The sequence below is a fragment of the Triticum dicoccoides genome, chromosome 4B, assembly GCF_002162155.2.
Source record: "Triticum dicoccoides isolate Atlit2015 ecotype Zavitan chromosome 4B, WEW_v2.0, whole genome shotgun sequence".
Lineage (NCBI taxonomy): Eukaryota > Viridiplantae > Streptophyta > Magnoliopsida > Poales > Poaceae > Triticum > Triticum dicoccoides.
This window is the reverse complement of record NC_041387.1, coordinates 94,731,465-94,750,184: the sequence shown is the minus strand read 5'-3', so window position 1 is coordinate 94,750,184 and position 18,720 is coordinate 94,731,465. Positions and strand designations below refer to the sequence as shown.

At 41.5% G+C, this 18,720-nt stretch overlaps 2 protein-coding genes across 2 annotated transcripts in view; one reads left to right on the top strand and one right to left on the bottom strand.

Moving 5' to 3' along the window:
* LOC119295225 (coatomer subunit beta'-2-like) overlaps window positions 1-6,320 on the top strand; it is a 12,660-nt gene extending 6,340 nt beyond the window's left edge. The window contains exons 2-14 of the mRNA XM_037573588.1: window positions 459-545; window positions 900-1,044; window positions 2,208-2,621; window positions 3,353-3,376; window positions 3,464-3,528; window positions 3,642-3,696; window positions 4,015-4,051; window positions 4,136-4,464; window positions 4,556-4,687; window positions 4,772-4,920; window positions 5,233-5,304; window positions 5,502-5,643; window positions 5,826-6,320. Of these exons, the coding sequence (XP_037429485.1) occupies window positions 904-1,044; window positions 2,208-2,621; window positions 3,353-3,376; window positions 3,464-3,528; window positions 3,642-3,696; window positions 4,015-4,051; window positions 4,136-4,464; window positions 4,556-4,687; window positions 4,772-4,920; window positions 5,233-5,304; window positions 5,502-5,595 (1,512 nt within the window). The 5' untranslated portion in view covers window positions 459-545; window positions 900-903 and the 3' untranslated portion in view covers window positions 5,596-5,643; window positions 5,826-6,320. The remainder of the gene's footprint in view (window positions 1-458; window positions 546-899; window positions 1,045-2,207; window positions 2,622-3,352; window positions 3,377-3,463; window positions 3,529-3,641; window positions 3,697-4,014; window positions 4,052-4,135; window positions 4,465-4,555; window positions 4,688-4,771; window positions 4,921-5,232; window positions 5,305-5,501; window positions 5,644-5,825) is intronic.
* Window positions 6,321-7,148: 828 nt separating this feature from the next.
* On the bottom strand, window positions 7,149-12,044 carry LOC119295224 (disease resistance protein RPM1-like). The gene is made up of 3 exons (XM_037573587.1): window positions 11,764-12,044; window positions 11,131-11,209; window positions 7,149-10,234 (listed from the first exon to the last, which is right to left on the bottom strand). Exon 3 carries the CDS (start codon window positions 10,227-10,229, stop codon window positions 7,491-7,493), a length of 2,739 nt encoding a protein of 912 aa, XP_037429484.1. The 5' UTR covers window positions 10,230-10,234; window positions 11,131-11,209; window positions 11,764-12,044; the 3' UTR covers window positions 7,149-7,490.
* Between the last annotated feature and the right edge of the window lie 6,676 nt (window positions 12,045-18,720).

Here is an 18,720-nt window from a genome sequence, read left to right as displayed (position 1 = left end):
ATTTGGTTATATATCATGCCGCGTGAAGCTTATGATAGATTATGTCAGAAGCAAAGACTCTTAAGCTATCATAATTAATCCTGCAATTGGCACTTTAGAACTAACCCCAAGCTCTTAGCTGGTTTCATTGCATATATCAGCGTCTATCCATGAAAAGTCTTCCCTTCCCAGAAGCCTCCACTGCTAGCAAACTACTCCAGGATACATTCCCATCTCTTTCAAACTGTGTGCATCTACAGCTATATATTGCGTTGAGAATTCATTCTCTTTTCATCTCTCAGCAGTTCTGTTAACTTCTTGCTGAATCCAACTATCTTCAACACTTCAACTATACACAGAACTTTAACCTTTAAACAGAGTAAGAAAGGGGGTTGTGTCTCGATTTGACAAGCATATTTTTGTGTTTCCTACATATGTTTATACATCTGAAATAATGTTCGTCCATCTCTTAAATGCAGGTTGTGATCATATTGTTGGACTGAAAAAGCAGTTCCAGATCGTGTTCTGACTTCTGAGTCCACGTGCAGGACAGGCTAATTTGGTAGGTGCGCCCTTCTTTGCTTGAATGCTCATCTTCATGGTATGAGTTCAGTTTCTGCAAGCCTCCAACAAACAACCTCTGTTTCACCATATATCATTTTCTGGTCAATGCACTTGATTGAGTTGAATCTGAACTCCAAGATAGCCTGGTTCCAAGTTTTGTACTACTAGTTTGTGGTCTGGAATTTGCCTAAAGCAACAAGGTTCGTACTGGAGAAAATACTTGGACATTAATCTACTGTTTATGATTTAAAATGTTATTACTACAAACCATTTTGTTTTGAGTTTTCTCGTAAACAGAATGACTTCTCCATGCTACAATTCTTAAGAATGTATCATGTAATTGATTGGGTGAACAGATATATGGAGCATAGTGGACTGGAGAGTATGCATGCTGGAAGAGAGAAAGCAACAAATTTACCATGCGCAAGTTTGGAGAACATCATGGAAGATTCATCTTATGAGCGAATAAATAGCCAGGGTGTATCTCGGCGTGTTTACAAGGTAGATATGTCTTTTCAGAAAAAAAGAAGTTAATTACAGAACACCCAAAGATCAGAAGATGAGCAGTGTATGAAACAAAAGGATTGTGTGTTGGCAAATACTGCAAGGGACATGGAATTGATACCCACTATCAAGTAGATCAAGGGAATCTGTGAGCAATTGCGTTATCTTACAGTGTAAAAGGATATGCATATGGATCTGAAACCTGACAACACAATACTTGATAATCACATGGTGCCAAAAATAATCTACAGGTTTAATCTATGAGTACTAAGCTTTGCACTTTCGGAACTAAATTGAATTATAGTACCTAATGAAGTTCCGATCAGATATGGGTTGGCCCTGCCGGCCTGATCCTTCGCTTATATATACCATGCATAGTTCCCTTGAAAGTAGCTCGTACACATGTCAACATCATTGCATAGCTAACAACTTAAGGAGAGTACAATTTGGCAAGTACTACCTCCGTCCAGAAATAACTGTCGCTCAAATGGATATATCTAGACGTATTTCAGTGCTAGATACATCCATTTGAGCGACAGTTATTTCTGGACGGAGAGAGTAGTTTAGAACTAACATGTTTACATAATTACTTTTATATGTTTGTGGCATAAATACCATAGTTCTCTACTCTTCAAGTAACTTAAAACTGTAGTCAGAATAACCTAGATGCCATTCCAAAGGTGTCAGCAACAGTCATAACCAAATTGAAGTACAAACCTAAATAAGTGAACATCTTCAGCTTGGGCCGAACTGTGGAAGCAAGTGCGTAAGTGAACCCTGGTTAAATAAGCTAAAGTGAAAGTGTGATGAAAGGAATCCAAATTTAATCAAATAGATACTGTGGGTCGACTGAATAGAATCTAAAATTGCCTAAGTAGATACTTTGGGGAATATAGTAAATACATGTGTTGTTATTAAATGTGTTTTCTGTCCTAGCTAGTCGACCACTCGGTATTTGCTCTAGCAATTTTTAGGTTTTAGCTTTGAATTTTGAGGAGATTTCTGGAAAAATTGCTGGAGTTTAGTTGTGCATCTGTGTTTTGCTCAGCGTCAAAGGCTTTTTTTTTTGTCGGGACAGCGTCAAAGGCTTTACATGTTCGGAATCATAAGAAGTGTTCTGACATGTAAATCAAAATCACACAAGTTCTTTTCTTGTGCAGGTGATTACAGGGTCCTGCGAGGCACTTGACGTCCATCCACTCGAACTCCGCTTTCCTTTGGATTACAACGCGTTAATCCCGTGCCCGCTTCACCTAACAAATAACACAGATGAACAAGTGGCATTTAAACTTAAGCCAAAGAGAGGGATATATTCATGCTTCCGTAATATTCCACTGTATGGTGTTGTGCCGCAGTGGTCTACTTACACTCTCATTGTGATAATGACACCGCCGGCTAAGCTGTCAGAAGATACAGATTTTGATCTGATCCTGCAGAGTATTAAATTTGGGGAGGGTATCATCCAAGGCCAATGTAATGACCGATTTTTTGAGGCAGCCAAAGAGGTGGGCACTGTGATGCATGAGGTGACATTAAAAGCTGTTTCTGCTCCACAAGGAGAGACAATATATAAGGTGAGTTGATTCATGTAAATAAGGCATTTCTGCTCCATGGGTTAAGTTCTTGCCATTCAGCGACCGAGAAAAGAAAAAGTAGTAATCCACTAGAAACATGATTGGTCTGGTTAGTAAGCTAGTAAAAATTAAATTGTTCTGTGTCGTGCTACCTATGTTTAGAAAATATATGATGTTAGTGTCGGCATAATCTTTAACATTTAGTATTTTATGAATAATATCATCAAAATTTATTAGGTTCTTATGGAGTGGAAATAGCTTGAAGGAAAAAATAATGGTGTAATTCCACACTAAGCTATACAGGTTTCCCCATACTGTTATATTATTAGCAAAAGCGATTTTAAAGGAGAAAAAATTTGATCCGAGATGGTATCATTTTAGATGTCATTTGTGTAAGATTGCAGAATGGCGGTGAAGTAAATGAAATGTAGGTGATGAACCTCTGGCAAGATAAATTTCAAGTAGAAGGCAAAATTGAAATGAAGCTTTTATGAAATTGCTTATTGCTTTTAGGTCAGTGAAAGATAAGGAAATTGCAATGAAACTTTCATGAAATTCCTTATTTATTATCCCAACAAGTTGAGGTCAAGTGATGTGCATTTAAAAGTGACAAAACTGTTGAAATGATCTTTGCTTGAATGGTGGGTATCTATATTGTACAATGGTGTTTCCTTACTAATTCTGTGATGTATTTTCTTTTGTGGTGATCTTATATGATGCATATGACGTAGCACACCATCCCACCTGTAATGAAGGTACATAGTTCCATTTTCTGTTGCATAGATCTGCTAACTTCAATGTCGTTTCTCTAAGGTTTACACAATCAAGTTCTGTTGCATCAGGTCATATCTGTAGAAAGAGCTCGTCAGGAGCTGTATTCCATAGATGCAAATCCAGAAAAGTCATGGTGAGTTAATAGGCTCATAGCATTACTGGGCATTCCATTATATTGTTACTTCTTTTCAAGCGAGTACTTTGGACGCGATTATTCTGTATAGTACATCTGTTCTGGTTAAACAGGATTATAATAGGTCATTCCGGTGGATATGTCCGTATATGGGACTATGTCACACAGGTGCTTGCCGTGAACACTCCTTGTTATTTAACATATGAAAATGATTGCCATTTGGATAGAAGCTTCCATCCTGATCCTTTGGAAAATATGGGCTGCTAGGAATGCCAAAGTTTGTACGGACACTGATGAGCATGTTTCGGTTACTGTAAAAAACATCATTACTGACTTTAACACTTGGGACTTACCGGCCCCGGCAAGTGAGGTGATTGCAAAATCATCTGTTGTCATGAAATGGCTATGTTTTGTGTGGGTTTGATGTGTGCCGTGGAAAAACCTTCTTTCTAATGGACTAATAGCGTCTTCTCTGTTTACTGTCAGAGATGGAGGGGTCCAATACAAATCTCTAGGGGCCCAGGCATGTACACTATCTGATTTCCATGTTAAGCCAAGTTTTTACGTCAAATGCTAATGCAATAAGATCTCATCTCTATAACTGCAGTTGACTGCATTAAATTTATTGCTCGAAAGCAATGGTTTGTGGCTGGGTCCTCTGATGGTATCCATGTACAAGAGGAAGCAATAAAAAAGAAGAAAATCCAGAGATTCAGAGCTCGTGTTAGCTCTGTCACATCACTGGCCGTTCATCCAACCAAGCCGTATGTGCTTTCATCATCCTATGGCGGACTGATAAAGCTTTGGGACTGGGACAAGGGATGGGAATGCATAACAACATTTGAAGGGGAACACTCTGATGTTGTATGTCAACTCGCATTTAATCCAAATGACACAAGCAGTTTCGCTAGTGTGTCGAACGATCGCACAATAAAGGTCTGAGTTTCTTCCTTTTTGTTGCCAATTAACATCTTGCTGCTCGGATACCTTTTCCCTACAATGCCTTTACTGATGTTCAGGTTTTCAGGTTTGGGGTCTTGATTCACCCAAATCCCATTACACTCTGTCTGGCCATTCAGATAATGTGAAATGCCTGGATTTCTTCACACGTGATGATGGGCAATATTTGATTACTGGTTCTGTTGATAATACTGCCAAGGTATGCTACGTTAATTCAAAATATATACTAATAGACCGCGCTCTCGTAAAAATGCTAATAAGCCATCCTTTGGTTTCGAATCAGATATGGGACTTGCAGAAAAAGACGTGCATTCTTACACTGGAAGTTTTTAGGTCTCCAGTCATTTATGTCTTCTCCCATCCCAATCTTCCAGTTCTAATTACAGGTACAAGAAATGGCATCATTTATTTGTGGAGCTCCACCGATTTCAGGTAATCTCGAGAGTGTTGCTCTTGTGAAAAATGGGCACAGGATTGCGGTGCCACCATTCTTGTTCATATTCATTTTTTAAGGGAAAGCCAAGATATTTTGCCTAATCCCACTCTGATTGTCTCTGTTGTTGTCGATTTCGCTAAAACTGGACTAAACTAGGTGTCTGATCTTGTCTATACATATAGTGCTATAACCCGAAACACAAACTGAACCGAGACCTAGCCCCGAACCCTTACCACCATGTTGCTAGAGGGATGGGGTATCTGAAGTTGGTCATCATACAAACTTACCAAGGACCTTAAATTTCCCAGGCTTAGGGGAATTCTCAACATCTTACGTGGGGCAGATGTTATGGGTCTTGCATGCTTGATGGAGTCAAGGAGGTAGTTAATGATCTTTTGCTGTTCTTTTTTCCTTTTGTTTTACTACGGAAGAGCATTTCTACGCTGCACAAATATGATTTCATTTGTTCAAAGATGTATATAATTGTTTCCGGTTGCTTTTATATTTGTGCCACACTTTGATTTATATATTTTATAAGTCCAACATTGTAAAGAACAATATTATATGTATATGATAGGGTCGTGATTGGACAAAGCCACGCCATATCTATAGTGGATATTGACGATGAAGAAACAATTGGTAGCAAGGGCGACTTCGAAAGCTCCATATGAGCTGGCTGACCGATGTCATCTTTTGGTTTCGGTACATTGATCACTATGGTTTGTGCCATATTGTTACATATGTTTGTACTTCCATGTTTTATAATATGTTTATACATGTTTGGCAACAATTTCTTCGATAAAGGGAATTTTGTCTACATGGTTGTTACATTTTTAACGTTTCCTTGTTTTCTCCAGTGAAAAGATGCAAGGTTGTAATCTTTTCCTTCCTTTTGTGCTAGGCTATAGGATTATGATCGGACATAGGGATGGATTCGTAGTTATGGAGGTTAACCATGAAGGCCATTTTGTTGGCACGGACGGCAGAGAAAATTCCACATGTTATGATTAACATGTGGAGAAATTAATCACCGTCCATGTTGACCAAGTTCAGGCGGATATAGAAAATCAGGCTACCTTATGTTTGGTTGTTTCTCCAGGAAGCCTACCAGCTGGCAACCAAGATTTGTTTTAAGAAGTTGATGGTACAAATAGTTTCTCGGTAATGATACTCATTCTTGGTGTAGCGGAATACTAATGCGCTATGCCAGTATATATGTGATTCTGTGGTTGAAGCACAGTGGTTCATTTGTGTGTGATTCTGTATCCACATGATACATCTTGAGTGTTCACAATGTAGTTTATTTGTACGTGTGACTTTGTCACTTGCACTTCTGACTGAAGCCACATGATATCATGAACTCGAGGTCTTCACCGATCGCAGTTGCATGCTTGAACACTTCGGTATGAATTCTTGCTTATATCCAGACAGTATTCCTCACGTAAATTCTTGCTTATATCCAGACAGTATTCCTCGCGTAAACATGATAAAAATGCATATCTTCCATAAATGAGAAAAGATACAAAGGAATCTTGTTGCTTTTCGCCGCCACATCGGGGTGGTGCGGTCAAAGATGTGATTTATTTGGAACTCGGAGTCCTCAGTGGTCGCACTTACGTGTGAACACTTAAGATGTTCTGAGCTTGCTGATATCCAAGCAGTGTTACCTTTTGAAATCGTTCTTCTTTTCAGTAAAGGAAGAAGACCATAGCTCTCTGCTGCAGCATAAAGACGGCGCGGCCAAAACAATTGTGACGTTGTAAACAGTTGTTGCAGACAGAGAAGACAGTTCAGTGTACCAAAGTAAGAGGGAAAGATGATCGATCCTTGTATCCTCTAGCAAAATGCCCTTGTTGAACTCCTACAAAGCTGTGGTTCTTGACCTAAAAAAGACGATGCATTGAGAGATCCACAGAAAGTGTTTTTCTGTTCTGTATGAGCAGAAAGCACATATTCATGACGGAAAGAACATGTTCTTTCCTCCTATTGTGTCACACAGCATGTCAGATGATACTACTAATTTAGCTCCGTTAAAATTGGCGGACCTGAAGACATGCAGAACCACATAAGTGCTGATTAAAAAAAATGAAAAACAAGAAAGAGATCTTGTTGATCTGAAATTTGGGAACCTGAACATCCGGGAAAAAACACAGATGACCTACTGAAAAAACCACAGTATAAAATGAATATGTTACAAAATTATGATGGGGTGACATAGTGCATAGATCAAAAGATACCAATGTTACAAAATGAAATGTTTGATATGATTAATCACACAAGATGTTCGATACAAACAATACATACCTTTACAGGAAATAACTACTAAGAGTGTGTAGCTTAAACAACACAAACGGTACAGTCCACGGTCAACAAAAAAACACATACGGTGCAAGGCGCACGAACCGATCCTTTAGGAATATAAATGTGTTACAATATAGAAGTACCGACCAAATGCTGCTGGTGATGTCGATAATCGCAAATTTATTGGAATGATTAAAAGCATGATGCAGTTGGACTGGATGCACCATCCAAGAATGGCACTGCAGAAAGAACCGACGTGCTGCATCTACACACGAAGCTCTGGAACATGTACCATCTTCGGATGCATCCCTTCAGTGCCCCATTGAGTTCTGAAATCCTTGTGCAAGCCTAGCAGCCAGAGCTTCTTAAGGGAGCCAAGGGATTCAATGCCTTGGGGGACTTTATTGAGCTTCGACAGCGACACAATGTACAAACCATCAATGCAGGGAAGAGCGCCATCAACAATTTTTAGCTCACTGACATCATGCATGTGCTTTAAGACAAGTGTCTTCAGGTTGGGAAAGGAGTCTTTAGACAGAACCAAAGTTTTGGCACTGTGCATGTTGTTTAGTCTAAGATATGTGAGGTTCGGCATGTGCGGTGCCATCATCCCCAGTGGATCTTCCCCAAGGTGACACCAGCTTATAGCTAGATACTTGAGGTTTATCCCATGTTTGAGAAAGATCGGGCAATTTAGTGTTCCCTTGGCCCATTGTCCTCTGGTAATCAACCTGTGTAGATATGTAGAATTTGGTTTGAGAGCCTCAAAGCAAAGCGCCTCCTTCGCATCCTTTGCAGAAAGAAGCAAGCTCGAAAGAAGTGGCATGGTTGACAGGGTAGCAAACAGATTTGCACAGTCGTCAGCACTAATGTTATCAATCCACACACTTCTTAGTTGCATCAGTTTCTTCAGCTGCTCTGCCAAGTCAGGGTTGGACTCCACAGTCTCGAGAGTTTGCAGTTCTTCCAAGTTGGATAGCTCTTTAGGTGCTTGCACTCCAATAAAGTACCGGAACTCTGCCTGCTTCTCATCAGCATATCTGTCAGCCAAAAGGTGCCGCAGCTTCTTGATCTTGACAACCCCTCGTGGTAGCTTCTCTATTTGGGTTTGCTTGATGTCCAGAGTGTGGAGGTTAGACAAATTTTCGATAGAGTCTGGAAGTGATCTGACCTTGGTGCGCCGTAATCCGATGTAACGTAGATTGAACATAGACCCTATTGATGTTGGCACTTCAGTGATTTCAGAGTCTTGCAGCTCAAGAACAGCAAGGTAGTTGGATTCTGACAAAATAGAAGATAACATGCCACGGCAGGGTGAAGTTGCTCCAAGTGACAGTACTGTTCGAAGATGTGGAAGTTTAACTTTCACTGCAGTGTCATCTTTCCATCCACATAATGACAGACGACGAACATCCTTATCCTGCTGTACCAATATCATTGTGGCGTAATCATCTGCTGAAGCAAATCTCTCTTCTTTAGCAACAGAAATCGCTAGTTCACGCACAATATCATGCATCTTACAGGTGCTAACTCTACCAAGCTCATCATTCTCCACAACCTCAAGCATATTGCGGTGGATCAATTCCATGAGATTCCCCTCAGCTACCATCTCTGGTGTGTTCTTTTCTTTTCTTACCACGAAGCCTTCGGCAACCCACAGCCGCACAAGGCTTTCACGTGACATGTGATAGTCTTCAGGGAATAGACTGCAGTATAAAAAACAGTTTTTGAGGTCGTCTGGAAGGTCATGGTAGCTCAGATTTAAAATTGCTCGGACATGATCATTGTTTGACAACTCGCTTCGAAGCTGATTGTATTTTTGAGTCCAAATGTCTAATCGCTGTCTTGAAGACAACATGCCACCAATGGTAACAATTGCTAGAGGCAGACCATGACACCTATCAACTATAGAAGTAGCAATCATCTCAAGATCCTTGGGGCACATGTGGCCCTTCCGGTTGTAAAAAGCTCTTCTACAGAAGAGGTCAAATGCATCAGACTTGCTCAATGGCTCGAGCTCAAGATGACGGTTGGGAGAAGAAATTCCGGCGACATGGTCCTTCCGTGTCGTAATGATGATCCGACTTCCTGGGAGATCCTGGAGAGCATCATGTATCTGGAAGTATACATCTTGCTCCCAGACATCATCCAGTACAATCAAATACTTTCTGTTTTGAAGTCTCTGCTGTATTTCCTTCTTCAAGTCATGCACGTCCATTTTGTCAATACCTGCTGACAATGGTTGTTCGGTATATCCGATCTTCCATAATAGCTTCCTCAACAGGGCATCAACAGTGTAAACTTGTGACACAACGATCCATGCATGTGCGGGGAAGTTGATCTTTTCACGTTCATAAACATTTGAAACAAGGGTAGATTTTCCCAACCCACCCATGCCAGATACTGTTATGACGGTATTCTCTGGCTCTGGCTCTTCGGAGTACAGCAAGCTGGTCAGCCATATCCTGTTGTATTCAATTCCTACTAGATCTCCATCTTTGACAAATTCTGGGAAGCTGTCTTGGGACCGCTGCCTTTCCATCTCAGTAAGTGGGTTAGCGACAAGCTGGGAGGGCTGCAACCACTGCTCTTTCATCTTTATAACTAGTTGAATCTCCTTCTCTACCTCAACTATCTCATCCGTAATTTCACTGAAAACTCTGACATAATGTGTTCCTTTGATGAAGAATCTCTTCAGGAACCCTTCTTCCTGAAGTTGAAGAAGGTTGTATGAGTATTTATCCATTACATCTTCAACATGATAGGCCACCCTGCGGACATCCCCAATCCAACTCTTGACAACGTCGTCCGTGAGGTATACCGTGCCTATCTGCCTTATAACATTGCCCATCATGGTCAGTTGCTTCTTTATTTCCTCAACCTTTACCGGCAGTTCCTTCAGATTAGTAACTTTTTCAGAAAGCTTAGCTATGATGCCTTTGGTGGCTTCTTCTAGTAAAATGTCACCAATCTTCGTCACAGCAATGAGTACCGCCTCGGCCATTTGATCTAAACAGCAAAGATAGAGCATATTACATGGCAGAATAAAAATACTAATGGCTGTGTGCATTAATCGATGCAGAGGTCAGGGATACCCCCCTTAAGGAAAGAATGAATTACAGGTACCAAATTAGCTCAGGAACTCGTACGTAAAGAGTAGCATTTTCCCCCTTTAAGAAAAGAAGGAACTCGTATGCAAATGGAATTATAGGTATTCCATTTTGCGTCAACAGGATGTATCAATCTAAGCATATTTAAGACTACAATATAATTTATCCTTTGATCACTGAGATCTTGGATCACAGTTAACAGCACTAGTAACGGATGGAATTCCTATATGAACTTGACCCAGTCGAATTTGGAAAGCATTCTAGGACTTTGACTCATATCCCAGAACAGAGACCCAATCCTAGAGATAAATTGTATCACAAACAAAGGTTCAGTCCAATTCATTCTTTTTTTCTAAAGCAAAGTAGAATCACCTAGCAGAATCAACAAATTAATGAGTAAATAATAACGTGAATGGCAGGTGGGCACAAAGATTAGAACAGGAAAACCCACTAGGCTAGAACGAACATCCGACTGTCACCCCTTTTGAATGTAATCTGGACTAGAGAACTGCATGCCTGTGATTTTCATTGCAGGAGGCTCGATAGGCGTAGGATACCATGTAAGGAGCAGCAAGAAATTGATGTATGTTCTAATTGAGCGCAAAACCCTTTGAAGCAGCATCCACATAGAACACGACTGATATTTAGTCTAGCAAATGAACCGATGACGCTGTTTGGAACAAGATTGCAATTTTCTAGCCAATTTAACACATTTGGCAAAGTACAGGGCAAAGAGCTATGCTCTGAAAATGCAGCACATGATACTGGTGGTCCACATGATCAGCTAATGTTCACCTTCTGAAGACTTGTAGTAGGTGGCCAATAGAGAGGGACAGCAGCGTACGTGCTGAGCAAACGACCAGTGTGATCAAGTCTGCAGCATCAGAAAAGGAGAAGTTGGACATCAGAATTTGTAGCCAAGTACACAGATGCAGATGCAATCAAGAGTAAATACTTAATAAGATAGAAAATATTCATTAGCGGCAAGAACAGGATGACAACATTTTACACACCACTACAGTGAATAAGATTAGGCACCTTGGCGCTGCCAAGGCACGTCCACAGGACAGCCGGCATCTGAGTTTTTCTTTTTCAGAAAAGGAGGATAACTGCCGGCCTCTGCATCATGACGATGCACACGGCCATAGCCGGCATCGAGTGGAGGCAACTATGCTCTCTCTCTCTCTCTGCCATGCCTGCGGCGGGGGCCAGGCATTATATCGAACACATGGCCCAAGACAACTATTTCGCTAGTAAAACTGCAAACAACTATCTAAGCTTGTCAAGTTCTGCGCAAAACCTTTCGGCTACGACGTTCCCGGAATCCCAACTTAGTCTAGCAGCTGTGGCACTTGCCAGTTACCAGGTGAGACGGCAGAGATCTACACAGAAGAGCTGGAAGCCACGAATTTGACAAAAAAAAAGTACCTGGCGGAAGCTCGCGCGAGCGCAAAGCGTGAGATCTGCAGTGGAGTCGAGAAGGCAGCAGCGATCTGCTTCGTGGTTGACGGGAGTGGACTAAATCGGCTCGCGAAACTGACTCAACGGCGGGGCGGAGCCATGGATGGATATTGCGACGATTCAACTCATGCTCACTCCGTGGCCGTGGGGGTAGCTGGCGAAGGGGGGACGACGGGATAGGAAGACGGGAGGAAATGCAGCGAGTGCAATCAGTGGGCGATAGCTACTTGCGATGCCCCCTGTCTCTCGGTCGGAAGCCCTCGCGCAATCACGCTAACCATTTTTTATGGACCCGCGAACGTGTGTAGGGTGGCACACGCGAACGTTCGCCTGGCAGTTTTAGTTGAGAGAGACAGAGGAGAGTGGCAGTTTCTTCACGGGCAATTTTTATTTAATTTTTATCAGGTAGAGCCGTCTTGCTGTGTTATTTTGTGAATATAAAAGATCACGTATTGGCGTCTTGGCCGTGCAAGACTTGTCAAAGTCTACGGTTCAGTGCAGTCTTCACACCGACCGGCTGGCAGCGGTACCTTAAGTGGTTATAAACAAAAGAGTGAGTAAAAAATTGGCAGCTGATTCAAGAAAAGATGCTTCCCCAATTTCAGCAGGGGCAACGCCAATAAAAGCGCATCTAGAAATAATCCAATGAAGCAACTCTGGTGGAACCGCCATAATTCAATCGCCAAAAGTGCTACGCAGACAATCGTCATAAAATATGAAGGATGAAACTGATTTAGGCGAAATCAGAATTGTCAAAAATCAACCTGCATAAATTCCCTCTATGTACGACCCACCTATCATGGTCATAGATTCTTCTCCAATAATTCCCCATTCAGAAGAACACATTTGATCTAGAAGGTATCGGTTCTATTTCTTTACAGGTATGAAAAAAGACTCGCACTATGACTTACATATAGAACAAGTAACTAATTAAGCTAATAAGTACCATATAACCAACTAATTACAACTATGATGACAGGATTTGCCGGCGGGGCAGCGAATGCAGCTTGGGCATGCTTTGCTCACATGCAAATGTCTAGGTTGAAGCTCAGTTTTCAGGAAAGTGAGATGTTGATTGTGCAGCATGATGATTCTAAAGTACTCCCTTTGTTCCTAAATATATGAAGTTTTGGTAGTTCAGTGAATACATTTTTGTGCTCACATGCTTAACTACAAAATGAGGAATTGTTCACTTACGGTGCTTTTCTTTGAAGGCCAAGTAAGGATGCTTTCGGATCACTTAGTTTTTTTTACTTTACCGTTTAGTTTTTTCGGTATAGGGCCAATCAAGTCGTGTGTTTCTGTATAAGAGGGATGAGCCAATTATTTAAGAGGGGACCACCAAAGGTGGGCAGTTTTGTCCGACCAATTTTAGCGGATGGAATGACCAATCTTAGAGATATATTTTATAAAGTTGGTGAAGACTGTTCATTGAATGTGTAACCAAACATAAAAGAAATGGTCGATCCCAACCCATCGTCTCTTTCCTTCTAACCAAAACACATTCTTAGAGCATCTTCAATAGTTCTTGTATCCGTAAAATAACCACCATTTAGAATAATTGGGCCAAAAAAGCTCTTCAACAGTTCGCGGGATCTCGTATAATCTCCACCCCCCCCCCCCGGCGCGCAATTGTTCCTTCCCGTAAAATTGCCACATCAGCTAACCGCCACGACCACCATTGTCCGCCGCCGCCGAAGTTAGTTATCGTGCCACCGCCATAAACTACTTTTAGGGGAAGGTTTTATGGGAACCGAGAGAAGATTTCAACTGGGAACTTCCTCTAAATTATATGGAGACTCTGTAAAGCCACTTTTACAAAAGTTTTTTTGCACGAATTGTTGAAGACGCTCTTAGGTATCTGGGTGACGCTGCGTGTGAAACCAAGTTGTTGATGCTTGACTGTGCTATGTTGGTAGAAAATATTCAGCAGAAATAGGAAGGATGGAAAGGTGGTATTTGTCCTAGGTAGGAAGTTCGCTCTAGTCTGTTGAAAATATGCCCCGGAGGCAATAATAAATGTTATTTTTTTTCATATTTGTGATTAATGTTTATTTTTTGTGCTATAATTGCAGTGATTCTTCAATATGAGATTTAGTGGAAAACTCACTTGCATGTGTGGAAACATAAACACAATATATAAGTTCCTAGTGTCACCTCTAAGACTAGCTCATGTATTGCAGGATGATCCCCTTTTCTGATCATAGGGCATTATTAAAGTACCAAAGATGCTAGGAACAATGATATCGTCAAATGTTATTAAGTATTGTCAGACATATGTTAATGTATACTCACTTTCTTAGACCAGGGGAGTATTGAGTACCTTCACCCCGAACGATTACTTTGGGGTTTATCAAACGTTACATGTAACAGGGTGATATAACAACAACTTTCGGGTGCATCATAAAAGTATGTCAAGGGACTTGATAATTGATCAAGATTGGGATTTGCTCCTCTGATGATCGAGAAATATTCTTCGGGCCATCCCAACATTACGACATCCATCATCGTTTGGCCGAATATAGCGTGCTATGATAACGAGGATGCAGGAATACAGTAACAAGAAAAAGAACAAAACCGGTAACAAGGATAACTTGGTATTGTGATCAAGTTGTTGTTTCACAGGATACCAAAAGTCCCACCTCGTATTTTATTAAGTGTCGCGATGCAGAGGGAATGAAACACAGAAACAAAAGCTTCACTAGATGATGATTCCTATAAGTGTAGGACGGTAGGTGTCAATATGGATGCTCCCGCTATTGTTTATTGACCGGAAAAGTTCCGAGTCATGTCTTCACTTTACCGAACCTATGGGGTCACACACTTAAGGTCTAGCAATAAGTTCAGTGCTAGTAAGTGGTAGGATCATATGAGAATTGCATCGAAAAAGTTTCGTAAGAAATAGTAGTATTTCAGAGAGATAACCAAATGATTTTGGAGAAAACCAGGAAAGCCTAAAAAGTTCTGGATCACCCTAGAAACCCACCGAAAGGTACTTCAAGGTTCTTGAAGTTTCCAGAACCTCCCAAAAATTTCTGGAGAGCACCAAGGGCTGCCACTTGGCTAGGCCATGTAGGGGCAGCCCACTTGGGCTACATGGCCCAACATGGGTGCACCTCCTCCTTTACTTGGGGTGCAAGCCCCTTGTGGCAGCTACGGTTTGGGGGGCACCCCTTGATGGGGAGACCCCCTCACCAAGTCGGTCACCCCTCAACCAATTATAAATAGAGAGGAGGAAGCCCCAAAGACACAACTTTGTTCTTCAGGGTTGCGTCCCTCACCCTCTCTCTCCCGCAAGTCTCCACTCCACGTTGTTAGGCTACTCCTTCACCCTAGATCTCTAACGATTATTCGTTCTAGACGCCGAAGCCCTATTGGATAGATGATTTCATATGTGTGGATACCGACAAAGGGGTCATGCTTTCGATCCTCATTTGTGGGAGAAAATTTCATGGTTGTAAATCCTAGTTGTGCGATTCTGCATCAACAATCTTCACCAACTCATCTCTCTGTTGCACTTTAGTTGGGAAAGATCCATTCTAATCTAGTTGCATATTCATAGTGATAATCGGATTATTCATAGGATAGGTCTTTTTTTGTTTTATACTATGTTTCGCAACATGGTCAACTCATGAATTTACCATATGTTTGCTTATAGGTTCATTAGCAGTGATTGAACACTTCTCTTTTCTTTCTACAAGTGATTTCAACATTACGGTACACATGGTGGAGATTTCTTTCACAAGGTAGGCAATGGATTTCTTCCTCCTCCCGTCAGCACTCCTGCCGGTCCTCGCCTCCAACCCACCAGGTGGGACCCCGCTCTTCTACTTGTTAGGTTTGGCGTCTTGGTTGGGGTTGTGTGGTGGCGACCATGTCCCGCAGTAGGAATGTAACACCCCAAATTTTCAATTTGGAATGTTATACACTAGATCATCATTGCATATCATATTTTATTGCTTTTGGGTTGATCCTAGAAATTCTACGCAAATAGGATCATTTGATTTTATTTATTTTATCTTCAATTATTTCAACTATAAAAATATGGGAGAGCGAATAAAATGACTTTCCCAAAATAAAGAAATATTTAGGATTTAATAAAAAAATCAAATAAGATTTATTTTGAAGTTTTTGCTATTTTATTTGAATTTAGGAAAAATTGCACGTTTTCAAAACTGCATTTTAGGGCCAAGAAAATGTTCATCTTGTTCTAAATATTTTATTTAGACGGTGAAAATTTGTTTTGGCATTTTTAGATTTTTATTTATTTTTTCTAGGATTTTTTTAGTTTGGCGGAATTATTTAAAAATAATAATCTCTGCGCCCGACTGGGCCGAAGGCCTAGCCGAGCCAGGCCGGCCCGCGCCAACGCCACCGCCTCCCGCCGCCGTGTCACCGCCGGACTCGGGGAGTCCGACCCCGAGCCACCGCCGCCTTGCCCCTTCCCCAAGCCGGCCGAGCCCCCCCTCTTAAATACCCCGCCATCGCCACCCCACCCCGTCACCCGTCGCCCCGCAGCAGCAGCAGCCGTAGCCGCCTACGCCGCCGCCGAGCCGCCGCCGCCGCAGCCCTGCGCCATCTCGCCGTCCCGCCGGAGCTGAGCCGGAGGTAACCGCCACTGCCGCCGTGGTCCGTTTTTTTAAAACCCGATCCGGTTTTTCTTTAGAAACCCTAGATTCATTTTTTTAATAGATCGATTTTTTTCAGTTTATTTATTTAGCGAGTGTTCACCCGTTAGTTCGTTTTAATGGACGAGTTCACTGTTTAGTCTCAGTTAAAGAACGTTCGTTCATTAATCTGTTCGTCAGTTTTTCTTTTTCTCGGATTTTTCCGCGGTTATTTCTGATCGCGATTTTTGTTCTAGTATATCTTTTCGCTCGTTTATCGAAATCAGGCGATTCAAGCGCCTAGAGTTTCGTCTCGAAACCCTCTTTCCGTTTAACTAACTCAAACAAGTTTTGCTTCTGTAAAATTTGATGTAGGTACAGATTAGTAAACGAAGCTTGTTTCTTTCGCCGTTTGACTTTCGTTGCTTCGTTTGATTTGATTCTTTTTGCAAACCGGAGTTCTTAAGTTGAACTTTCTGGTTAGTTCTCTTATTCGAGTTTTACCTGTGCATTAGATGAGTACTTATTGTATGCTTGTTTGTTTGCGATAGAGTACCCGAAGTGCGCCGCTTGCTACTTTGAATCACTAAGTTTCGCGGATCATCAGCAAGACAAGTAACACTTTGATCATACCTCTTTACTACCTCGTTTTATTGCATTAGATCAATCCTCGAACAATTTCATGATTAGGATCTGTTAATATGTGGGATTTTGGGAAGTAGATGAGGTAGTACCTATTACCTGTTTTATTATAAAACCCTTGGGAGTTAGTCTACGTTTGCTTATTATGCCATGCTATGCTAGTAGACGTGGATTGGGTGAGTGTATCCATGACAGATGTGAGATTGTTAATTAATGGTTTAATTAAGGTGGCAACTTTAATACACTTCTGGGTGGATTGAGGCACTTGGGTATTCCAGTGATTGCCTATTTTTCTTTTGGACCGCCATCCAGGCTTAAAGGGATCATGAGATTATTCATGCTAGAAACTTCCGTGTGCAGCCACAAGCTACTATGGGCTCTAGCATAGTTGACTAAGTCATGCGAACTCATACAGTGGTAGACTAGCAGATGTAGGGGATGTAGGTTGGTACTGTCTACCCGATCGTAAGGTGCTAGCGCTTCTGAAAGACTATGTCTCGGTCATCCGTTTCTCAAACATCATGTAGTGCGAGAATCCCAACGGAGGAGATCGAGTCTTGTGAGGAAAAGTGCGCAAACCTCCGTAGAGTGTATAAACTAATCATGGTTAGCCGTGTCCCCGATTATGGACATCTTGAGTATCTAGTACTTGGATTATCATGTGAATCTCATCACGTTACTTTAATTAATATTGTTGGGTTTTAATGATGATGCTTAATTGGGATTGAGAGGGTGTCTACACTCTCAATGTTTAACAACCACCATGATAGTTAAATAAAATTTATTTCTTGCAGTAGGGAAAAATTGGCTTTACGCAAAACTGTAACCATAGAGCTTTTCCACCAAGCCATACATGCATGTAGTATAGTTTTTCTTTCATTACTCTCTATGTGTTACATTGCCAGCATATTCCATGTGCTGACCCGTTTTTGGGCTGAACGTTCATGTTGCAGACTTTTCAGATGACGAGTAAGGTGCCTATTAGGTCGTGGTTCTATACTCAGTGATGCCGTTGGAGTTGATGGACTCACTTATCTTCCAAGCCTTTCGCTGTTATCGTTATTAGATGGCCTTAAGCCATATTTATTGTAATAAGTTCTCTTTTTGAGACATTTGATGTAATAAGTGTGTGATTGCTACTCTGTTATAAATCCTTCAAGTACTGTGCGTGTCAGCATTACTGATCTTGGGATGACACTGAAGCACAGAGATCAGACTGTTTGAGGTCTGGTCGCTACAAGATGGTACCAGAGCACACGCTGACTGTAGGACTCGACCACTAAGCTAAAGCCCTAGATTACTACTCACTCTTCTCATTTCTGACTCCTCATCTTTTCTACTCTTTTAGGATGGCGGATGCAAGGAACAAGTTCACACAACCGGATGAAGATACACCCTTTGGACGTCACTTGAAGGAAGTCACTAGATATCTGAACATCGGAGTACCAAGTTTCACTAGGACCTACAACGCCACTTTACCTGAAGAGGAGCGCTGGATGATTCAAGTTCAAGTACCAGGAAGGACGTTCATGCCCGTCACTGAGCCCATATAGTTTTCCTTTGATGCACCAACCTGGAGTCTAGGAAAGAGCATGGCATCCCACATCACAATGGGACGTATTGGAGAAGTTTACCACAAGGATATCAAGGATACTATCTACCAGATTTGTGGGCA

Excerpts from the sequence above, each read along its gene's own strand:
- LOC119295224 (XM_037573587.1), bottom strand. The coding sequence starts at position 10,229 with ATGGCCGAGGCGGTACTCATTGCTGTGACGAAGATTGGTGACATTTTA.